At 35.8% G+C, this 21,806-nt stretch overlaps 2 protein-coding genes across 3 annotated transcripts in view; one reads left to right on the plus strand and one right to left on the minus strand.

Moving 5' to 3' along the window:
- Window positions 1–21,806, plus strand: part of LOC121736836 (dual specificity tyrosine-phosphorylation-regulated kinase 2) — a 192,778-nt gene that overhangs the window by 118,508 nt on the left and 52,464 nt on the right. The window lies entirely within an intron of this gene.
- Window positions 8,203–15,812, minus strand: LOC121736838. Its single transcript, XM_042128267.1, has 2 exons — window positions 15,653–15,812; window positions 8,203–9,142 (listed from the first exon to the last, which is right to left on the minus strand). The coding sequence occupies exons 1-2, from the start codon at window positions 15,692–15,694 to the stop codon at window positions 8,603–8,605; spliced, it is 582 nt and encodes a 193-aa protein (XP_041984201.1). The 5' UTR covers window positions 15,695–15,812; the 3' UTR covers window positions 8,203–8,602.

Below are 21,806 nucleotides of genomic sequence, written 5' to 3' on the forward strand. Positions count from 1 at the left end.
CAGCGATATCGATTTTTTTTCAACAATGACTAAAGCTAAGAAATTAAAGTTCATTGTCAGTATTCATCATGTCTTTATCTTTGAATTACCCGTAGCATAACACGATTGGTCAACTTTTATAACACAGAATAATCAATCAAAAAGACCTCTATAAAAACAGGGATTTTTATTTTGCCAATAGAGGAGAGTGATTTAAGCTTCCAAAATTTGTACATAGATTAGTTCAAGCATACACTATAATTTGCCCATAGCTTATATGAAATATATTTATGGTTTTTAAATTACGCGATAAAAAGCATTTTGTCGCTTACGCTCTTTCCATTTCTTGCTGTTCCATTTCTTGTTTTCTATAATGAGAGGCCGGCCCGGCCTCTCATAGAAAACAAGCGATCTAAAACATATCCAAAACGCTTTTTTACTTCAACGCGGCGTCACCTCAAACCATTGAACCTATTCACATAAAGCTCTATAGAGATACTTTGGAAATCTGCAAAGAGCATAGCACAGTTTTAGCCCGGCCGCACATTGTCCGAAATTTCTGATCAGAAACAGTTGAACGTCCGCGCTGTCTCTTACATTTTGTACTGAACCGAGTGAGCTCGAACTCGCCGGAAGGATATTTCGGATATTTCGGTCCGGCGAAATTCAACTGTTTCTGATCAGAATTCGGACAATGTGCGGCCGGGCTTAAACATGTTAAAATCTACGACTTCTGCTGCGAAACTGCGCGAACGAAGTCGCAGCAACAGCTAGTTCCTACAGCACACTCCCTTCAAGTTCAAGGCGCGATGGACCGTGACCCAGCACTGGCGTGGTACATGGCACGGGGATTGTGTCGTTCGCACTTCACACGTACCGTGTATGTATGTTGGCCGTGTATGGTTATATGGTTAATGATTCTATTGTAGGAATGTTATAACTTATGACATGTGGAACGAAGTAGTATATCTTATATATAAAATTCTCGTGTCACAACTTAAAATGTTAGTTATCGTACTTCTCCGAAATGGCTTTACTGATTTTTACCAAATTTTATATGCATATTCAGTAGGTCTGAGAATCGGCTATTGGCTACTTTTTATGTTGATAAGTGCATTTGTTGAATAAATAATTAGTAAATTATTACAACTCGAGACTGACGGCGACCATTATTAGTGCGACGGGTCACGGCCCACGGGATAGCGATGGACGTTGCCATGGTGCCGTACTTATTTAGTCATTTCAATAAAATAATATGGGCGAAATACTTTGTATGACAAAACAACGTTTGCCGAGATATTAATACGAAACAACGTTTATTCCAAACGTTTATCAAAAAACCAAACTTAATTATAATATTATAAATGTGAAAATGTCTGTCTGTCTGTTACCTCTTTACTTAACCCTTAATGTGCTGAACTAATTTTAATGGAATTTGAAATGGGGATTCCTTGAGACCCGGGAAAGGACATTGGATAGTTTTTGTTACGGAAAAATGTACGGTTCGCGCACGTTAAAAGATTTTCGGCGAAACTCCGTTAGTTACGGGCGTCATCTAGTATCAAAATATAATTTGGCGTCATTTATTTATACATTACTCCCGAATAGTAAATTTTATTGATCGATAACTCATATCCCCAAAATATTAGGGTCAGTCTGTTTTGTAAACAATCAGCCCTTGTCAATAGAGTGTGACGCTCCCATCAGTACCTGGTACGACACCATGGGAAATTGGGAAGTTATTTTGGCAAATTCTACTTATACAGATCTGTTACGTTCATACTATTTTCCGGCTTAAATCTCTTCCGAACAACATTGACTTTGACAGATAAGTGAAACAAAAGATACGAAATGCCATTTACATAAAAGAGACAGACTAAAAAAAAGACGACCCAATTGGGTCGTATTTGAAGCTTCACAACGCGCGCGCGTAACATATCTCCTTTGAGTTTTTCATTATTATATCATTGGTCTAAACACACTATTTCGCCCGCAATGTATTTTAAATTACCGATGACACACTATTCCGTCGCGTTCCGTCCGTATTTTGTATGCGTTTAACATTGCGGACGTAATCATGCGGAATTTACGCCGCGTAACTTTGGCCTAGTGTGTTTAGACACTAAATACATATAATAAATGCGAAAGTGTGTTTGCCGAACCGATTTTGCTGAAATTTGGTATGGAGATACTGTGAGTCCCGGGAAAGGACATAGGATACTTTTTATACCGAAAAAAGGTACGGTTCCCGCGCGATAAACAAATTTTGGTGTAGATGTAGTTTCTCTTCAGAATTCTCCTCAGAATCAACCTTTCCTTGAATATGTACTTGGGCAGTGGGCTCTGCAGTCGCAGTATTCGCAGTATCTTCCACCTCATGAAGTTGTTTATTTCAATACACTCTGTGCACAGAAGTAATGGAATGAAATGAATATGAAATACAGAATTATGTATACCTCTTATATAAAGTATACGTGCAACCTTTCATACGCTGTGCGATTATTTTTATCTTAGGGATTAACTAATAACTGATTTAGTTATTTTCCAAACACAGTTAACCCTATGATATGGTTAGAATTGGTGATGATGGCCAGGCTAGAAGCAAGTTGCACAAAAGATTCTACTGCAGTAGTATCAAGTAGGTATTATAAGTTGGCTATGGTTATGGTTATGGCTATATTCATAATAATTAAATATACTTACATACATTTTACGTAAAATGTATGTATTATATTTAATTAATCTCCTACCCATTCTCGAAGTGATCTGGTCGTATTGTACTTTGTAGTGACATAACGAACCTGTCTCAGCCCTCATTAACATTCAGCCATTTATCGCGTCCCAGTTGCGAATAAAAGGATTTTATTTCGACTCCCCCCTGCAATGTACTGTTCCAACTTCCAACTTCTACTTATTTGTTGAGATGACTCTGCTCTTCTAATTATTATTACTAGAGATCGCCCAATGGTCGAAATTCGACCTTAGTTTCAACGACATTAGGACGAATACCTATATTTTATAAAAAATATTGACTTTATTATTTTTTTTTCAACTCTTGTCTCTCAGCTGATCTCAGACGGGCCGTGTAAGCATTGTCTAATAGTATCTTAGATTCAATAAAAAAAAATATAATCCATTTTCAATTTCTCAACTTGTTGTCAAAAGACTTCAACCATAAATAAAAGAGTATAATTCGTATGTATAGGCTCGTCACTCAAAAATCTGTCATTTCTCATGTGTGTGTTTTGTAGTGTGTGTAATGTTTTATTTGTTAAAAAAATGTATGATAAAAGCATGATTTCAAAATAATATTAGTTCGATGCACTCCTTCACCATATAAACTATAACTGTGCAAAATTTCATGCACCTACGTTTCCCCATTTTTCGTAAAAAGGGTTACAAAGTTTTTCGTTCGCGTATTAATATTATGATTATCATGACATCGGTTTAATTGAATCTTGTCTGCTAAATGCCGTAGCAAGCTACGCAGGAGTAGTTTTATAGTGCTTGTGTGTGTGCGCAGTAAATATCACTTCCTCATCCATTTCTCCCGTAACCTACGGAGATAGATGTCCACCTAGTGAGAGATCAGGCGCTGGACTTTATGTCATACATACATGTCCATTACCTATCCGGCACATAAACACACCGGCAAAATTAGAGGAACATAACAAAATTTTCAATTTTTTTTTAATTGTTCACTGATTTTTATATATTTATTTATTTATTTACTAATTGATTATTAAAAAATAAATTTATTATAAATTTAGGGCATAAAAACGTGAAAAATAGAAAAAAATCAGCAAAAATAAAAAAATTAAGAAAATCTTATAAATTTCAGTAGTAAGTTTTTAAGATAAATTCTTCATTTTTATTAAAGAAATGCCATGTTAAAAGCGTGTAATGCTGGTGTAATGCCTTCTATGGATCTCAAGAGGGCCTGGATACGCCATTCCATGCTTGCATTTTAATTGTCAATCATTTCCTGTGGGATATTCTCCTACTCTTCCAGTAGCGCCAACTCGAGCTCCTGGACTCATTTTGGAGCTGGAGTTTTAACTCGTACCGTTCACCCATTGATGTGCCACACATCTTCAATCGGATCCACATCCGTAGACCACGCTGGCCTCTCCACCTGGGCTACGCCAGCATCGTTTAGGTAATAATGCCCGATTTTCTTACTCTATGGACGCACATAAAATTGAAAATAACTACCTAAAACTGTGTAAAAGGCACACCATGCAGTTCCAGGATGTCGGTGCTATAGCTCTGTACTGTCAAAGTACCATCATCTATAATCATCAGCTCCATGCGGGCTCCAAATCATATGCAACTCCAAACCATTACGAAGCCTGCATCATAGGCCACTGTTTCCGGTAAGTTTGATGGCCTGTAGCTTTCCTTATGATTTATCCACATTCTTTATCGCCTGTCAATACAATGTACACAGAATTTGCTCCCATCACTGTACAGCACAAGATTTCACTCACTTGTCTAATTTTGATGTTCACGCGCAAATCTTAGCCTGGCTCTTCGGTGTCCTGTCTCAAGTTTTGGTGCCCTTGCTGGCACTTTTGAGTTTAATTTAACTTATTTGAGTCTTCTTCTTACTGTACAATCACTTACACGTTCATCTTGGACCTGTTCCGACAGGTTTCGTGTCTGCATAGCAGTTTGAGGTCGATTTCTTAAGTTTTGTTTCCTTACAAAATGGTCATTCTGAACCATTGTCACCCGATATCTGCCTTGTTCTCGTCTCCGAACGTAAGATCCAGTCTCTCTGAAGCCTTGAAAGTTACGATGAACCACGGAAGCCGACACACCTAAGGCCTGACTGACCGAACGGTAGGTGTGACCTTTCTCTATCGTGGTTACAGCTCTAGCTGTCGCAGATGCTGGGAAATCACTAATTTTGTATCTAAGCAATGTGTTCTTCCAAAAACCAAACAATCAAATGAGCTGAGCATACCTTGCACCCCGCTAAAACGCCATTCTTATCAGGAACACTTACAACGTCAATAATCGAAAAACACTTATTAGGGTATAATTGCTATAAAAACCTGTCAACTTGCCAGTTTTGTTCAATATTTTATTTCTTGAATGAGCTTAGAAGCTATAAAAAAGGCTTTCAGACAGCCCGGCCCAGTTGAGTTCAAGTTTTGGCCCTTTTTACCAATGTTCCGCTAATTTTGCCAGTGTGTGTAGATCATCAGTTTCTTATCAGGCAATCAGTTGATCTGGATTCAGGATGCATTTTCCTAACCTAACTATAAAACAAAATGTTTTCAATGTGGTAATTGAACCCACGTCCAAGTAAAGAGCTAAACTCCTAAAAACTTGACCTTTTATTCGTTTAATCTCAATTGGGGTAAACTGTCCCGTTATTATCACCTATTTACATTTATTTGTTGTTTCGTTCTTTTCATACTGATAAGTCTGAAAGCCTGATCAGAATAGCTAAATAGGCTTAACAAAGATTTTGTTTCTCCCATTTTTTGGGTTTGTTCAAGTTTCTTTTACAATAATATGCAAAACTAGATCAACTTCTTGTTGACTAAGTTTTTATGCAATTTTAATTCGTCTGTCACGCGCGAACCGTATGTTTTCAGTAAAACAACAGCTATATGCATATCCCACGCCCTTCCCAAGTAATCTCCATATCTGATCTTATTAAAATAGGTATAGTGATTAAGTCTGTAGAGGTAATTGATAGATAGACAGGCTGACCAACACACTTTTGAATATATAATATTAGCAAGGAATTAGGCATAATATTATAATTATATATTTTCAGTTTTACACCCAAACATTTTTTGTGTTCAAAGAGTGTCAAAGAGAGATAAATTTCGTAGATGCAAATAAGTCACCACCGCAGGTGGTCAATTATAAGTTTTCTTTTTTTCTAAGCCAGTAGATTAGAAACTACATAATAAGTATAATATGCTTAGATAGCATCGGGCAGCAGGCTGTCGTGCGTGATCTCTATCGCACTTCGTGATGCTCAGACCTGATATAATTACAGTACAGTAGCATAAATATGTATCTGTGACAGTAGCTAGATGGTGTGATAAGGTCTAAAAGTATGGAGGAAAGACCTCAGGGATGTAGGCTTTTATTTCGCAAAAATGTACCAATGTATCATAAAAGCCCTCATATAATAGAGGGCCGATCGATTCGATCCAAGTTCCAACTGATTGCAAGCTAATCTTCGCCACGAGTCATCGACGAGACGAGTCCCGTCAGATCGGCCTGCGATCAGGCCGACTGAAACGATCAGCCTCCCTGTATATATTGTGGCCTTAAAAGTTACACTTGTATGTTTTGTATCGTCACAAAATTAATTTTGCATAATTCTTTGAAAGGCAGCCGCTCAAATCGATAACCACTTTGCTTCAATTTATGTTAAAAACCCTAGTTTACAAACTACACTCTCATCTCGTTCGAAATTAGTTTTTACGGTGTCGGCCTAGGGTATAAAATCAAATATTTATTAAAGTCGACCGACGTGACGCCTACTACGTTAAAAATGGTAATTGGTGTAAGTCCGCTGGAGGGACCATTTCGCATACGATTACCCTATTTACCCACCGCCCCCTAAAGCTGGTATCTGGTACCTTAAAGGTACCAGGTACCAGCTTTACAAACAACAAAGGTTACCTATTAATTAGCATATCTATGCTAATTAAAAATTTTGCTTTGTAAATTTTGTTATGTTGGTTTCACTGGTTGCAAAGGTACATCTTAATAGAATATACAAAAGCGAGAAATAACTATGAAGCTATCATATATTATATGTACTGTATATTAAAGATGCCGACAAAATGGTATATAAGATCTTTAAACATTTTTTTTTAGTGAGACCCTACACATTAAGCGGGGATGATTACCCTTTTTTTCGCGTCCACCCCACCGTGTGGGGTGTCGTTGGATAGGTTTTTTTAAAATAATACGAGTATTCATGGATCATTTTCCGATTTAGTGATCCATTTGTGAAATATGAAGTTTTAAAGTGGAAAAAATCGTTACAGTCCAGTTTCCCCCCTGCTACAAGCTAAACGGTTGCTTTTGGAAATGTGAAAAAATTCACGGGAGTAGGAAATATGCTGAATTTAAAAAGAAAACTATCACGGCTAAGAAGACTTCATCAGTTATTGAGTAATAGTCGATCAACTAATAAAAGTATAAAGGAAGTTTTCGTTCAAATTCCTTTAAACGTAACTGAGATGATGTTGTTAGTGGTAATAAACATGTTATAAATGAATGTACATTTATAACGTGTTTATTCCTATCGACCATTTAAAAAATACCAAAAACTAGCGGAACCCTAAATTGCGCGTGGGCCGACACGCACTTGGCCGGTGTTTTATTTTATAGTAAATCCTTTGAAATTTGGTTGCAAATAAACTTTTTTTTTTATTTTTCTTAAAGTCAATGCCAAACAGTGCAAAAAAATTTTATTGTACAAAAGTTAGATGTTTGACTGTTTCATTATTTTACGAATTAAAAGTAGGAAAAAAATTAGTGGGGCGGCACTGTAAATAAAATACAATGTTAAAATAACGTACAAAAGTTTATTGTATAATCAATAAAATAATCTTATTTTCTACTGATTTTCTTCTTTAAATAATTGCCTACCTACTGTTACCTTACAATTAATATTTACCATAATATTATGAGTTAGATTACATTTTTGTAGCATCATCCTAAAATTATTTGATAATTTTATGGTCCATCAATCTATTAGTAAAATAATATTAAACTTTTTGAATGATGATAAAAAGTAACTTTTACAACTCAATTATTTTTTCTTCTTAAGTTTTTGATTGATGCTACTTTGGTCCAAATTAATAATTTTAATGAAGAGTTTCTTCAAAATATAACTAATTTCGCTATCATAAAATATCTTAATGTTTGAAAAATGATAATTTATTGTAATATTTGAATAAGACATAAGACTAGCAGTTTATACAGGAATGGACTAAATACTTAACTTAAGCTTTATTATATAAAATATGCTCAGAATTAAGATACACATGCGTACTAACGTTAAATTATATTTAACTAATCGTTAAATAAATAAACGTATTATAGGTTATGCACTGACTGACTACAAAATGCGTCTTTCTATAAACGATACAGTTTATAGAAATGGCAACTCAAAGTCAGGTCAAATTATTGTAACTTAATCATAACATTATAATCCTAAATTAAATATCACAACACACAAAATATCACAAATATTATAATACTTAACTAAATAATACTATAAATAATGTTGACAACACTATCTTACTGTGCAGAAGTTATTATTAGAGGTGCTGCATTGCATAAGATTTAATTTTAGAAGTCGCTTGTTTGAATACTAAAACATTTGCATTCAAAAGTTTCTAACATTAGTAGCGAGCAACTTTTGCACTTTATTAAACACATTACCAGTTCCAATGCTAGAGCAAAAGGTACTCCGTATTCAAATTACAAAAGTGCATACTTTTCTAAATTAAATTACTTGGCAGTTTTCAATTTCTAACTAATTTGTTTCGCCTTTCAGGCTTCTTAAGAATTTATATATTCTAAGAAAATGCAATCAATTGAGCAACTATATCCCTAATCAATTAAAATATGTCTAACTCTTGGACGAGAAAATGTTCAAGAATTTAGTTTTGATGCTCAGCAAGGTGGTGATGGATCGCTTGACTTTCTTCCTGGGCTTCTTCTCCGTCAGCAGGAAAGGTTCAGAATGACACTTCTGTATGCTCGAATGCACCGGCGTCTCTGTTTCCTTCGGTAGCTGGTACTTGTACTCTTTGACCACCTTTTCCTGGTGGGGATCGTACCGATACAGGACGGAGTACGTCCTCTTCACCTTCTTCTGTTCGCGAGGGATGTTAGCCGTCCTCTCGCTCTTGCATCTCTTCACCTTGTTCCTGCCGTAGTAGTCCTCGTATTTGTCGGCGTCGATGTAGATTATCCTCTTACCCAGCGCCTGCTCGCGCTCCTTCTTTAGATTCTTCCAGGAGGCGATGACCGCCTCTCGCCGGAAGGTCTTGTTCGGGTTGTGCCGGCTCAGGATGTACGGTTGCTCGTCCTGGATGTTCGAGGTATCCTTCAGCGGAGATCCCCTTGGACTCGGGCTGTACTCGTAATCGTAGTCATCTCGCGAGACCTGAAACGAGGAAAGGGAGTGTTATTGATGAAGCGTAAGGCAGTCTAAAATTGGGACGCGCTAATTCCAGAGGGCTATGTGGGAGTGTGTCAAGATTGTCCTTTTGTTATTTTCGGAGTAGTCGGCGGCTTCGTCGGTAACCTTCGGGGCGCGGGCGATAACACCTGTCAGCTAAACCCACCGCGCTGGCGAGAATGCAGATATGCATAACGAGTAGGTCTTTAGGAAGTTGTGTGATTTATCGCTCTTGTCCAAACATTGACTGAGCTCAGCGGACCTTATCGACATGAACGGGGACTGTTGCAAAATATCGAGTTATTATTACGTTAATTACTTCGCAATTAGTTCAGCTATTTGCTGATTTATTTGATAACCCATAAACTGTGCAAAATGTTGCGTCCGATTCTACAAATGAGATTTACAAGTTCTATTTCGGTGCATTGCACACAGATACGTCCTATGTTTAGGTTCGATGTCATACGCGTAAAATAACAGTAAAGTTTGTTGATCTAGAATCTGGATTCTGTATATAAATGTCATTGGACGCGTTCAACGTTTCAAACAGAATTAGACATTAATTAGCAAAGGGTTCAGGTTATTGGGTTTCTAAATTGTTGAATTTTCTTACGGAATTTTAAAAGTTTGTTTAGCAATTTTGTATGTGTTGTTTGCTTGCGTAATCTTTGTTTGTTTTAATTCTTTGCTTGATGCGTTTAAACGCAAAGCTGCAGTGGAATTTCAACGCTTACGTTGTTTTATTATATCTGGTAATATCATTAATTTTTTGCGATAACATTTTTATTTGAATAACCATGTCCTTGCGTGCTCTTTACTGCCTTGTCATGTGAGTCTTATATCTTATAACTCGAGTAAAAATTTTCGGAAAAATCTTAACATGTTACGAAGTGTTCGCCCGAGGCAACGTCTCAAATTTATTTTGACTCTCGTGTTTTGTAACGTATTTATTTACAAAACCTACTGTCGCGAATTTAGGTCGCGGAAAAAATGGGTCATCGAAAATAGATGGTTTACACGGGATTTAATTACAATGTTACTAGACGTCTTAGCTCATTTTACGTAATCTTCTACGTTATCATCATCATCAGCTATAAAATCTGCATTTATGTTGTGAAATATGTCAAATTCTAGGATTTTTGTAGATTTTTTCTGTAAAGCTGCTTTTAATTGCTGCTTAATTGTTTTTTTTTCGTGTTTTAGATGGAGATTCAAATAATTTATAATGTCTTCTGTTATTGTTTTCCCTGGTCTTTCTAGAATTGCCTTCAATCCTACTCTTTGTCTTATGTAAAATATGCTAAATAAACCAAAAGTTATTTTTATTGTTCTCAGGTAATTATGGTCACGTAGCTTGAACCATTTACATCGTCCCTAAATGCAACGTGTGTAAAGGTGAGCGCGTCTTATTTCTGTCCCGTGCATTCTCTTCGTGTTATTAATAACCGAAGGTGATAATACTAAATGGTTAAATTTATCGTCGGCTATTTCGATGCGTTTGCATAATTATATCGTCGCGATTATTTTCGGTTCTGTTTTATTCGGAATAGATGCAATATTTTAGGGTTAACGGTGGCCTTTTTGTTTTTGAAATCGATGTTTTTTTATGAAAATCATGTTCATTCTATCATTCTGAAGAAAAAATTCTTCTTGCCGGTCTCGAGACAATTTGATTCTCGGGAAAGGACACGAGACACTTAAATTAATATTTGTTTAATATTGTAGTTATAATTTTATAGCTTTGAGACCTAAGCAAGTTAACATGTGTTTTTAAACATTGTCTAAATGCAGTAAGATATTATTTGGTTTCCATTTTAAATAATAAATGGGACGAGACCAAAACATAAAATATCTTTATTTATATTCACGTCTGCCCTAGTGTTTATTATCAATATTTTCTCTGTATACATTCCAAATCGCTGATATTTTGTTTACAATGTGTTAGGGGTTAAATTTAGATGCGATAGAAGATTTATGATATCAAAAATCTGTTTGCGTTTGTTTTGGGTCTTCCATAGTAATATGAGTAGGAGAGTTACAGCTATTACGCCTTAAATATTGGTCATTATATTTAATTTGGATAATAAAATATTAGGGTCCTTTAATTTCTGATCATTGAGATTTGAGACTTGTGCATTTTTTTTTATTAGGTACTTCTCTTCGTTCCACTTTCTTACTTTGATTCTTATACCTTATTACGTCTTATAATGGTTTGCAAATGTAGATATTTTTTTTGTGTGTCGTACGTGTGTGGATAGCGGTATTCTAATTTTTGCAACACCATAATATTGGCACATATCAAATACCGTACAGCGCTAGTGGTGTTTTTTGTCGAAATTAGACAGCATATTTCATATTGATACCTCGACCACAAAAAACTACGACATACAGTTGTTTTTGGCGATATTCTTTACCGTTAATATTTGGTCTGTGCTCACGTGTTTTTTTTTTCGTAATTTACACAGCTACATACAGTGTATGTAGCTCTTACGGCGCCATTTTTAATTTGTTTTTTTTTGTGCGTGATTGTTGATTCTTTAAATGTATCATTAACACCATTTCCAAAGGTTTCTTGAAATACTAATAATGGCTCCCTCACCGGTTTCGGTGACGGTGGCCGGTTTCATCGAAACCAGGCCAGCTACGCAGGAGTAATTTTATAGTGCCCAAGTGGGTGCGCAGTACACAAGAGCACTCTCTATTCCTTTACTCTCATAACCCAGTGGGACGGATGACCGACTCGACTGGCGATAGATCAGGCGCAGGACCGACTTTTTACATGCCCATCCGACGCATGGATCATCTTACTTGTCAGACAATCAGGTGATCAGCCTAACTTGGAAATAACATGTTTTCAACGCGGGAATCGAACCCACGACCTCCGAGTCAAGAGCCGCGCTCTATACCACTAGACCACGGAGACACAGCTACATATAGTGTATGTAGCTCTTACGGCGCTATTTTTAAATAGTTTTATTTTTTGTGCATGATTGTTGATTCTTTAAGGTTTCCTTAACACCATTTCCAAAGGTTGATTCTTGAACCACTATTACTCCATTAGCATTAAAGACAAAACTATTTTTTTTTGATAAAAAATGTATTCCCAAAAATTATTCTTTGATGTCAGAGAGATTTATATGACGATAGGTGTTGTAAATTTAGTGAGTCATTTAATACTTTGAGCATTTTTTTACATAGAATGACTAATTTATCATTTTTTGCCCCGCGACATAAATCATTTAGGTCATTTTCACTGAAACTGAGGTTTGTTCGTAGTGTTAGTATCAAAGAACTCAAAAAGTGCGGTTTGCTTGGAATATTAATTTTTCTTTCATTAAAAATTACTTATTAATATTTTTTTAGCGGCCCTGTCTAGAAATCTATTAATAAACATACTAGGTTGTCACAATTATAGTATGTTAATTTGGTTGTTAATATTATCATGTGATGACTATAAATATGTACTAGCAATGCCAAATAGTGCGTCGTGTAAAGTGCATTGCATACCACGTGACATCGAAGGTCGTTAACCGATACGCGTGACGTGTGGTGACGTCACGGCCTCTCATGTCGCGCCCACTGATGACATGACATGTTGCAATATCAAGCGTGACGAATAGGTGGATGTACCATAGTTTACTGTATTTGTGTTATACTATGACTAGACCATGCGGCATGGATGCCATAGAAAGATTCTATTCAACGAAGAATAGACTAAGCAAGAGATTAACTAAGGAAACTTATATTCTGTCACTTTGTCTATATAATCTGTTCTGTCACATTTACATACTGAGGCCATGCTAAGCCTGCTGAAGACTTAAAAAAAATGACGTTTTGAAATGTTTTCATGGTCGCATTCTATTTTTTTTTAAACTTAGGAATTAAGTGGTTTAAATATTACAGACCGTAACAATAACAATGAATTATAAAACTATTTGAAAATTAGAACAATCGTAAGTTTCTAAGACCACTTAAAGTTTTAATTGATATAAACGTCAAAGCTTTAAAAGTTTTAAGTCGAGCTTTTAACTTTTAACATTTAGCCAAATACTTTCACTCGATAAAGATAAGTGATGTTCTATTTGCAAAATTAATTTGTAGGCTTGGCGGATCAATGTAATTTGGTCGGATTATTTCAAGTCAAGTAAAAAAAATCACGTTGAACGTTGACTTGACTTAATCCGACTAAACAACGTTCGCCATTCTATGGATCAATTTCTCTGACGGTTAAAAATATTGATAAGATTTCGCTAAGTCCTTATGTCGAATAGAAACCTATAATTAATTTAAATAGGACCGGTTTTTTAAAACTTCGTTATCGTTATCGGATAGAAGCTATTTATTCGCTTTCGAAATATTCGGCTGAATGTCAGATATGCAGGATTAAAGGGGCTTAGTAAAAATTGTGAGATGAACTTTCTCCTTAGTGTTTTTTTATGATTTAAAATCCATACTGACATTATAAATGCGAATGTGTTTCTATGTCTGTTACCTCTTCACCCCAAACCGCTGAACCGATTTTGATGGGTATGGAGACACTTTGGGTCCCGGGAAAGGATATAGAATACTTTTTATTTTGGTTAACTGTACGGCTCCCGCACGATAAATGAATTTTGCGGAGATGCGGCCGTCATCTTGTTTTAAAGAATTTGAATTATGTTTCATATTAGGTCATATTTAAATATCGTGGTGCCTGCAGGCAAAATGCTGTAACGCATAAAAGTAATAAATTTAACATACCGGCCAGCGGTTGTTGTTAAAAATGACAAAAAAACGCTGTCCACTGTTTGTTAACTTTTAGTTTCAATTTTAATTTTCGCAACGCTGTGAAAAGCTTTAACGGATAAAATGTAGAGCTTTTGTTGTGCTTTTAAAATAATTACGTGTTGGTATTGAATTAATGTTTTTGAATTAATATACAAAAAATGTCATTAAAAGCTAGACTAGAAATTAAAATAAAACGTTTTATAAACTCAGATTTATGGACACTTTAATATAAGATTGAATATTAAATTGAAAGTATTAGGGATATAATACGCGAGCGAAAATCTTTTGACAAAAATTCGGAAACGTAGGGGAATGAAATTTTGCACAGTTATAGTTTATATGGTGAAGGAGTGCATCGAGCTAATATTATTTTGAAATTATGCTTTTATCATACATTTTGTTAACAAATAAAACATTACACACACTACAATGTGCACACTACCATCTTTTTGAATGACTAGCCTATACATACGAATTATACTGTCTGTTGTCAAATTAACGGGGAGCCAAAAGAAGAAGATAATTAAATTTAAGGTCGAATTTCGACCATTGGGCGATCTCTAGTTAGGAATAAAACTGTGTAGATATAGAAACGATATCTCTACTATTATAGATAAAGCTGCGTATACTTTCGAATGTGGTAACTGGTAACCAGTGTTGCCAACTTTTTTTTACTAACCCACCAAATTCAGCAGCGTAAACCACCAGAAACCGCTAAAACCTAAATGGCCTCTCAAACCACCAGAATTCCACTAAATAAAGTAAAGACAACAACAACCTATCTGAATATAATTTGAAAATAATACAACAACAACGTTATTATTATTATGAAATAATTATTTTTGTTACTACAAAAAGGAAAACTTTAGTTACCTATATACCTATGTATAAATAGGTACTTAACTAAAGAGTAAAGATGAACGTCTTCAGAGGAATCATTGTCATTTACTTGTTCAGTTTGTGAAGAATAAATTTCTTAAGTTCTAATTTTTGTAATACGGTTTTTGGTATTACGAGTATGTTGTTATTACAGCATTTGCCTTCGCGTGCTAACCTTGCAGTTTGCACGAAAGAAAGGCGATCAAACTTCATCCGGTTTCTCTGTTAAGTCTTGACAACATTCATCGTGCTAAATAATCGCTCTATATCAGCGTTAGAATGCGGCAAAACGAATAAAGATAATAAAAATAATATAATTAAGTTTCCAGTGTGCGTCTTCAAGGGTTAGAAACATAATAAAAAAACTAGTGGTTTAACGTCGAAGCTACCACTAACTTAAATAATCGAATCCACTAAGAAATCCACTAGCCACTAAAACCAAATTTTTCCCGCGGAAAGCTAAACCACCAGATCTAGTGGAAATTCCACTAAGTTGGCAACACTGCTGGTAACCCTCAAACCGGCTGACGGCGCAATGTCAAGAGCTTCGCCACAAAAAGAACGTGATTCCATATTCAAACGGCGCGCAGTTCAATGACAGCGACCATAGACAAACCACTGCCTTTTAAGCGCATTATACTGGCCGTGCACTTGTGCAATAGGCCGGTTCTGGAGACGTTTATTCGATTTTAAATAGATGACCCGGCAAACGTTTTTATGCTTTGGACATGTAAAAATTTCTCTTGGATCATTATTAAAACATTTCATTATAGATTTTAAAAATGTTTTTTTTTTGTTTAGGTATAAATATGTATTAAGGCGAAATTTTATATATCTAGTGATACTTACAACGCTCTCCCAACTACCACCAACGATGCTTTTGTCCAACATTATGCACAACACTGTCTTGAAAGAAAGTCTAGAAAAAAGTTTCTTTTACGAAGTTTTTGTCGATGTAAATACGAAGTTTACGCGATGTGCGATTTTTGGCACGGTGCTCACTTTGGGGTTTAATGTACGACTGAAGTAAGATTGTTTCAGCGGGATATATATAGGGCGGGCGGCGGGGCGGGGACGGCGGTTTCAGGAACTGATGCGTCTTCGGTCCCGCCCTCGTCTTCAAATGTGTTACATAGTTCGGGGAAGCCCGAGTCGATTTGGCTAGGTGACATAAATTATGGATTTATGACTTACACCTCTTTTGGTTTTTTGCTCTTTGATTTTTTATGATGGATTGTCTCATGTATGACAGGTTTGTGACTTCTAAACGATGTTGCGGTTTCACACCATTTTTTGGGTTCCGTACTTCCGCAGTAAGTAATAGACTAGGACGAGTCGGCGCATGAGTACCGAAAACTATTCCACCTCAATTTTTTTATACGATCCTCTTCAAATTGCCCTCCTGATGATATAAATGCATGTTGCCAGGGCGCAACCCGGTGCCATATTGTTTAAACAATTGCAAGGAATTGTTATTTTTCAACCGAACAATTTTTTTTTATACTTTATTGAAATACCAATAAAAAGGTCCTATGACTTTTTACGATAAAGTTAATATTTTTTAGATATGAATTCTTAAAGGTTCGAAAAACCTCAAATTTGGGTACTTTCGACCCAAGAAAAATATATTAAAAAAAATAATAATGTCAAAGTAATATATTTGTTTAAATTCTATATACAATAGTTAATAATATTGTTAAAAGAGATTTCAAAAAATTTCATTGTTTGTATCTTTTTTTTATCTTAGCAAAAGTAGACAAAAAATTGTGTTTTTTGTATGGGAGCCTCCCCTTAAACAATCACTTTATTTTAATTTTATAATTAATTATTAAAGTACAAATATAATTAAGGATTTCGTGAAATTTTAAAGTGCCTCGCTGTTACTATTATTGATTACGAGCAAAAAAGGCCAAAAAATCACGTTTCTTGTATGGGAGCCCCCTTAAATATTAACTTTATTTTATTTTTAGTATTTGTTCTTATAGCGGCAACAGACTTACACAATCTGTAAAAATGTCAGAAGTCTAGCTGTAGCGGTTCCTGAGATACAGCCTGGAGACATATAGACAAACAGGCAGACGGACAGACAACGAAGTCTTAGTAAACCCTATTATTAAGACTTCTGAAATTTTCACAGATTGTGTATATCTGTTGGCGTAATCAATAGTAGTACTTGAAATTTTCATAAAATCTTTAATTATATTTGTACTTTAATAATTAATAATAAAATTAAAATAAAGTGATTGTTTAAGGGGTGCTCCCATACAAAAACACAATTTTTTGTCTACTTTTGCTAAGATAAAAAAAAGATATAAACAATGAAATTTTTTGAAATCTCTATTAACAATATTATTAACTATTGTATATAGAATTTAAAAATATACAGTGTGTAACAAAAATAAGTGATAATACTTTAGGGTGTGTACGTGTTCCTTGTAGAGAGTTCACTGTGAAAGTAGCAGCTCTGAAAGATGATTTTTTTTTTTCACTTTTGTATGGGCAAGGGCCCGAGCGTCACGAGTTTCCCCATACAAAAGTGAAAAAAAATTTTGATCTTTCAGCGCTGCTACTTTCACAGTGAACTCTCTACAAGGAACACGTACACACCCTAAAGTATTATCACTTATTTTTGGTACACCCTGTATATTACTTTGACATTATTTTTTTAAATATATTTTTCATCGGTCGAAAGTACCCAAATTTGGGGTTTTTCGAACCTTAAAAAATTAATATCTTTAAAAATATTACCTTTATCGTAAAAAGTCATAGGACCTTTTTTATTGGTATTTCAATAAAGAATATAAAAAAAATTGTTCGGTTGAAAAATAACAATTTCTTGCAATTGTTTAAACAATGTTTGTTTAAACAATATGGCACCGGGTTGCGCCCTGGCAACATGCATTTATATCATCAGGAGGGCAATTTGAAGAGGATCGCATAAAAAAATTGAGGTGGAATAGTTTTCGGTACTCATGCGCCGACTCGTGCTAGTCTATAAGGAAATCTTATAATTTCGCTCTGTCCGTCACTTCGTTTATCCTTGATAACTTCAGTAATATTATGAAGAAGTAAATTGACGAAATTTTCCTATTTAGTAAAATTTTTATACCTGTACGACGCAGTTAAGAGGCAGGTTAACGATTTTTACAGCGTGCGTGTTTATACCACAGCTGCGCAATTTTTTATTGGATTTTATCAAGGACACCAATTTCATACGTGGGAGAGCCATGCTTCGGCACGAATGGGCCGGATCGACCGGAGAAATACCACGTTCTCACAGAAAACCGGCGTGAAACAGCACTTGCGCTATGTTTCGCCGAGTGAGTGAGTTTACCGGAGGCCCAATCCCCTACCCTATTCCTTTCCCTACCCTCCCCTATTCCCTTCCCTTCCCTTCTCTACCCTCCCCTATTCCCTTCCCTTCCTTACCCTCCCCTATTACCCTGTTCTCTCTTAAAAGGCCGGCAACGCACTTGCAGCTCTTCTGATGCTGCGAGTGTCCATGGGCGACGGAAGTTGCTTTCCATCAGGTGACCCGTTTGCTCGTTTGCCCCCTTTATTTCATAAAAAAAAAACACCAAAATTTTGTAGACCTACTAGGTATTAAGGGAGATATAATATAACAATATATTTATAAGTCAAAGATAATAAGTCAAACTTTTTTCTGGACAATAAAATCTACTAATCTCGCCGGGATAGTTCCCGAACCGGTGGTAGGCACCGTAGCTAATATTAACATTCTGAAAGTATTTTCTTAAAATCTACTCAGAAATAAAACATTTTTTTTATTTTTTTTTATTTTTACTGCTCCTTTTGTACACGGTACACCTAAAGGTGTAAAAAGTTGGGAGCTTAATTAAGAAATGCGACCTTAGTGTCCGAAAGTTTGACGTTTCTCACTTTCTTCCTTATTAATTCTGTTAATTAATTATTATCTACAACGACTCATTAAAATTCTTGTCAAATTCCTGCGAAATGTTTTGGAGAGAAATCGTCAAAGGAAGTTATGTTTTGATTAATTAAACACATAAAAATACAACAAAAAAAAAGCATTGAAAGATGCAGAAGTTGAAGAATCCACTCTTTTTTATGCAACATCTTGTAATCATTTAATATTAATGTAGGTACTAAATATTATAAAGCTTCTAACCATTCGATGCTAATGTACCGTTAAGCATAATGTATACTCGACATTAAAATATTTAAGCTCGTTCTAAGACATTAGAAATTCTCTCTTTGAAACCAGATAAGTGAATTTCGTTGTAAGTCTCTTTGATAATGTAAACGTCCGTCTTGACATACCAATCAATTTCACACAACGAGTCGAAAACTGTGACTCAATATGACACAATTTTGTAAACGGGCGACGACCCAAAAATTTTTACGACGAAAATATTGTGTAAAAATGTTGGCCGCACATGACACAGTGTTCCGAGCTGATGCAGCCGAGCGCATATTTCAGGGGTAATCAACTTTTAACGAACATTTTTCATGATGACAGATTATTATTATTATGCAAACGATAATTTTCAAAAGACCTGATTAAACTCATACTTGGCTGTTGAGTGGTTACTTCCCTTTAATAAATAATGTAATATGCTGTATTTGGTTATATACGAACTTTCCGAAAGTTAAAGATCAGGAATTGGGAGCGCTATTTATCAAACATTCGGTTAATTAATAGATTAATAGTCATAACTTATAATATAATTTAAGAGTAACATTTTTCTACAAATAAAACAGTCCACATTTTAGGACCATCAATTCAAAGTATGAAATCCTTTCTATCTCTGTTAGCTACCACTTTCGAGATTTTTCGTAAATAAAAATTTTGTTCGTCTTATCAAAATGAACATACTCACAAAAAATTAGCTTGATAGTAAAAAAAAAATATTTGTCCAATATTATGTCCTTTCCCGGGACTCAAAGTATCTCCATACCAAATTTCAGCAATATCGGTTCAGTGGCTTGGGCGTAAAGAGGTAACAGACAGATAGACAGACATAATTTCGCATAATTATTATAAGTATGGATTGATTGTTGACTGTGCCTATTCTTGTAAGTAGTGACTAGTAAATAAATTTATTTCGGACACAATACAACCATTAATTACAGTTGCCCTGATATAAAGCTCCATGGTAGTATACTCGTTATGACCCCGGAAACGTATATTTTATGTTTTACTGTAATAGCTGCTGTATTAACTTTAGCTTTACTGCTGTGTTAGATTTGTGTTGAGTGTTCGGTTAAGGTGCGACTATAGTATAATATATACTAGCTTTTTCCCGCGGCTTCGCTCGCGTTAAGAAGTATTAATTTTAATTAGGTATCAAAGTCTCAGTCCGATCGGTTTAAATTGACAAAGTTTCATACAAACTTTCATCCCCTATTTTATCCCCTTGGGGGCAGCATTGATCAAAATCCTTTCTTAGCGGATTCCTACGTCATAACATCTACCAGCATGCCAAACTTCAGCCCGATCCGTCCAGTGGTTTGGGCTGTGCGTTGATAATAATAGCTCCCACACCGGTTTCGGTGACGGTGGCCGGTTTCATTGAAACCAGGCCAGCTACGCAGGAGTAATTTTATAGTGCCCTAGTGTGTGCGCAGTATACAAGAGCACTCTCTATTCCTTTACTCTCATAACCCAGTGGGACGGACGACCGACACGACTGGCGAGAGATCAGGCGCAGGACCGACTTTTTACATGCCCATCCGACGCATGGATCATCTTACTTGTCAGACAATCAGGTGATCAGCCTGCATTGTCCTAACCAAACTTGGAAATAACATGTTTCCAACGCAGGAATCGAACCCACGACATCCGAGTCAAGAGCCGCGCTCTATACCACTAGACAACGTTTTGAGTTCGAATCCATCGATTTTTTAGCTAGAATCGCAGACTTATTTGGAATGATTTTGCTTTGACTGGGAATTTGGGATAAGGTAGTTAAAAATCAAGAGGTGCAATGATTTTTCTTTAAAACCACTTGCGTATTTCGGAAGATTGAAGACTTATTTGAAGAAATCTCGCGTTGGCTTTAGGATAAGGTAGCCAAAAAACTCAGGTACATTAATATCAGTTTCCATCCATTATCCTATTTAAGAGGATTATGCGAGGGAGGGAGGAAGGGGACGCAGTTACTACAATTTCCTGCGAATCGTTCGAGTGTAATCGAACCTCCGTTTGGATGCACTCGAGTCCTCTGACGTCAATTCCACGCAGACGATATGGTCACTGACATCATATAGCGCTTGACTATGGCGGCTTAGCTGGTTATGATCTCGATATTCTCAGCTTATATTTGCACTTTACTGTGCGCTAAAGTGGGTGTGTGCCAATGCAGGGTTTTGGTAGTAAACAAGAGACCAGTGCGCCTAGCATGCGCATAACGAGAAATTTTTGTCTACATGTTTTTATTTCTCGATGTTTGTTGGTTTGTTTTTTCATCTCTATTGACCCTAACATGACATACATTTTTACTCGTGTAGATGTGACGTCAAAATCTATCGACATAATGTCAAAAATGATTTTGACATTACGTCGATATCGACAATATAACTACACTCGAGAGTGAGATATCTCGTTGTATGCGCATGCTAGACGCACAGGCTTAGCGCGGCTACAGTATAAATGCGAAAGAATAGAAACGCTGACAGTTTTTGCGGACAATCTGACAGATTTCCTTTGTAAATCCATCACTTTGTCAACTTTACCGTAAGAATAAACCTTTCTATGGTGGCCATGCTAAGCCTGAAGGTGTTTCTATAGTTACTGAGTTTCATATTGAAACTCAATAAGGGCTTTCAATTTAGTCATTTTGAAATTCGGCGCTTTCGAACTTGTAGAGCTTCTGGTTCCAGATGAGAATTCTAATTGAAAGCTGACTTTTCTCCTGACCAAGTCATGAATGGTATAAATAATACGTTAAATGTAAAAGCTTGTGTGGATAGATTACTCCTTAATGCCTTAAGCCAGGTAGGGTAATAGTGGAGTGCCGCC

The sequence above is a fragment of the Aricia agestis genome, chromosome 19, assembly GCF_905147365.1.
Source record: "Aricia agestis chromosome 19, ilAriAges1.1, whole genome shotgun sequence".
Taxonomy (NCBI): Eukaryota; Metazoa; Arthropoda; class Insecta; order Lepidoptera; family Lycaenidae; genus Aricia; species Aricia agestis.

What these genes read in the sequence shown, in the direction of transcription:
- LOC121736838 (XM_042128267.1), bottom strand. Translation starts at nt 15,694, where the DNA reads ATGTTGGACAAAAGCATCGTTGGTGGTAGTTGGGAGAGCGTT. An exon ending in GTGGTAGTTGGGAGAGCGTT is followed by an intron (nt 9,143 to 15,652) that starts GTAAGTATCACT and finishes TCCTCGTTTCAG; the next exon opens with GTCTCGCGAGATGACTACGA.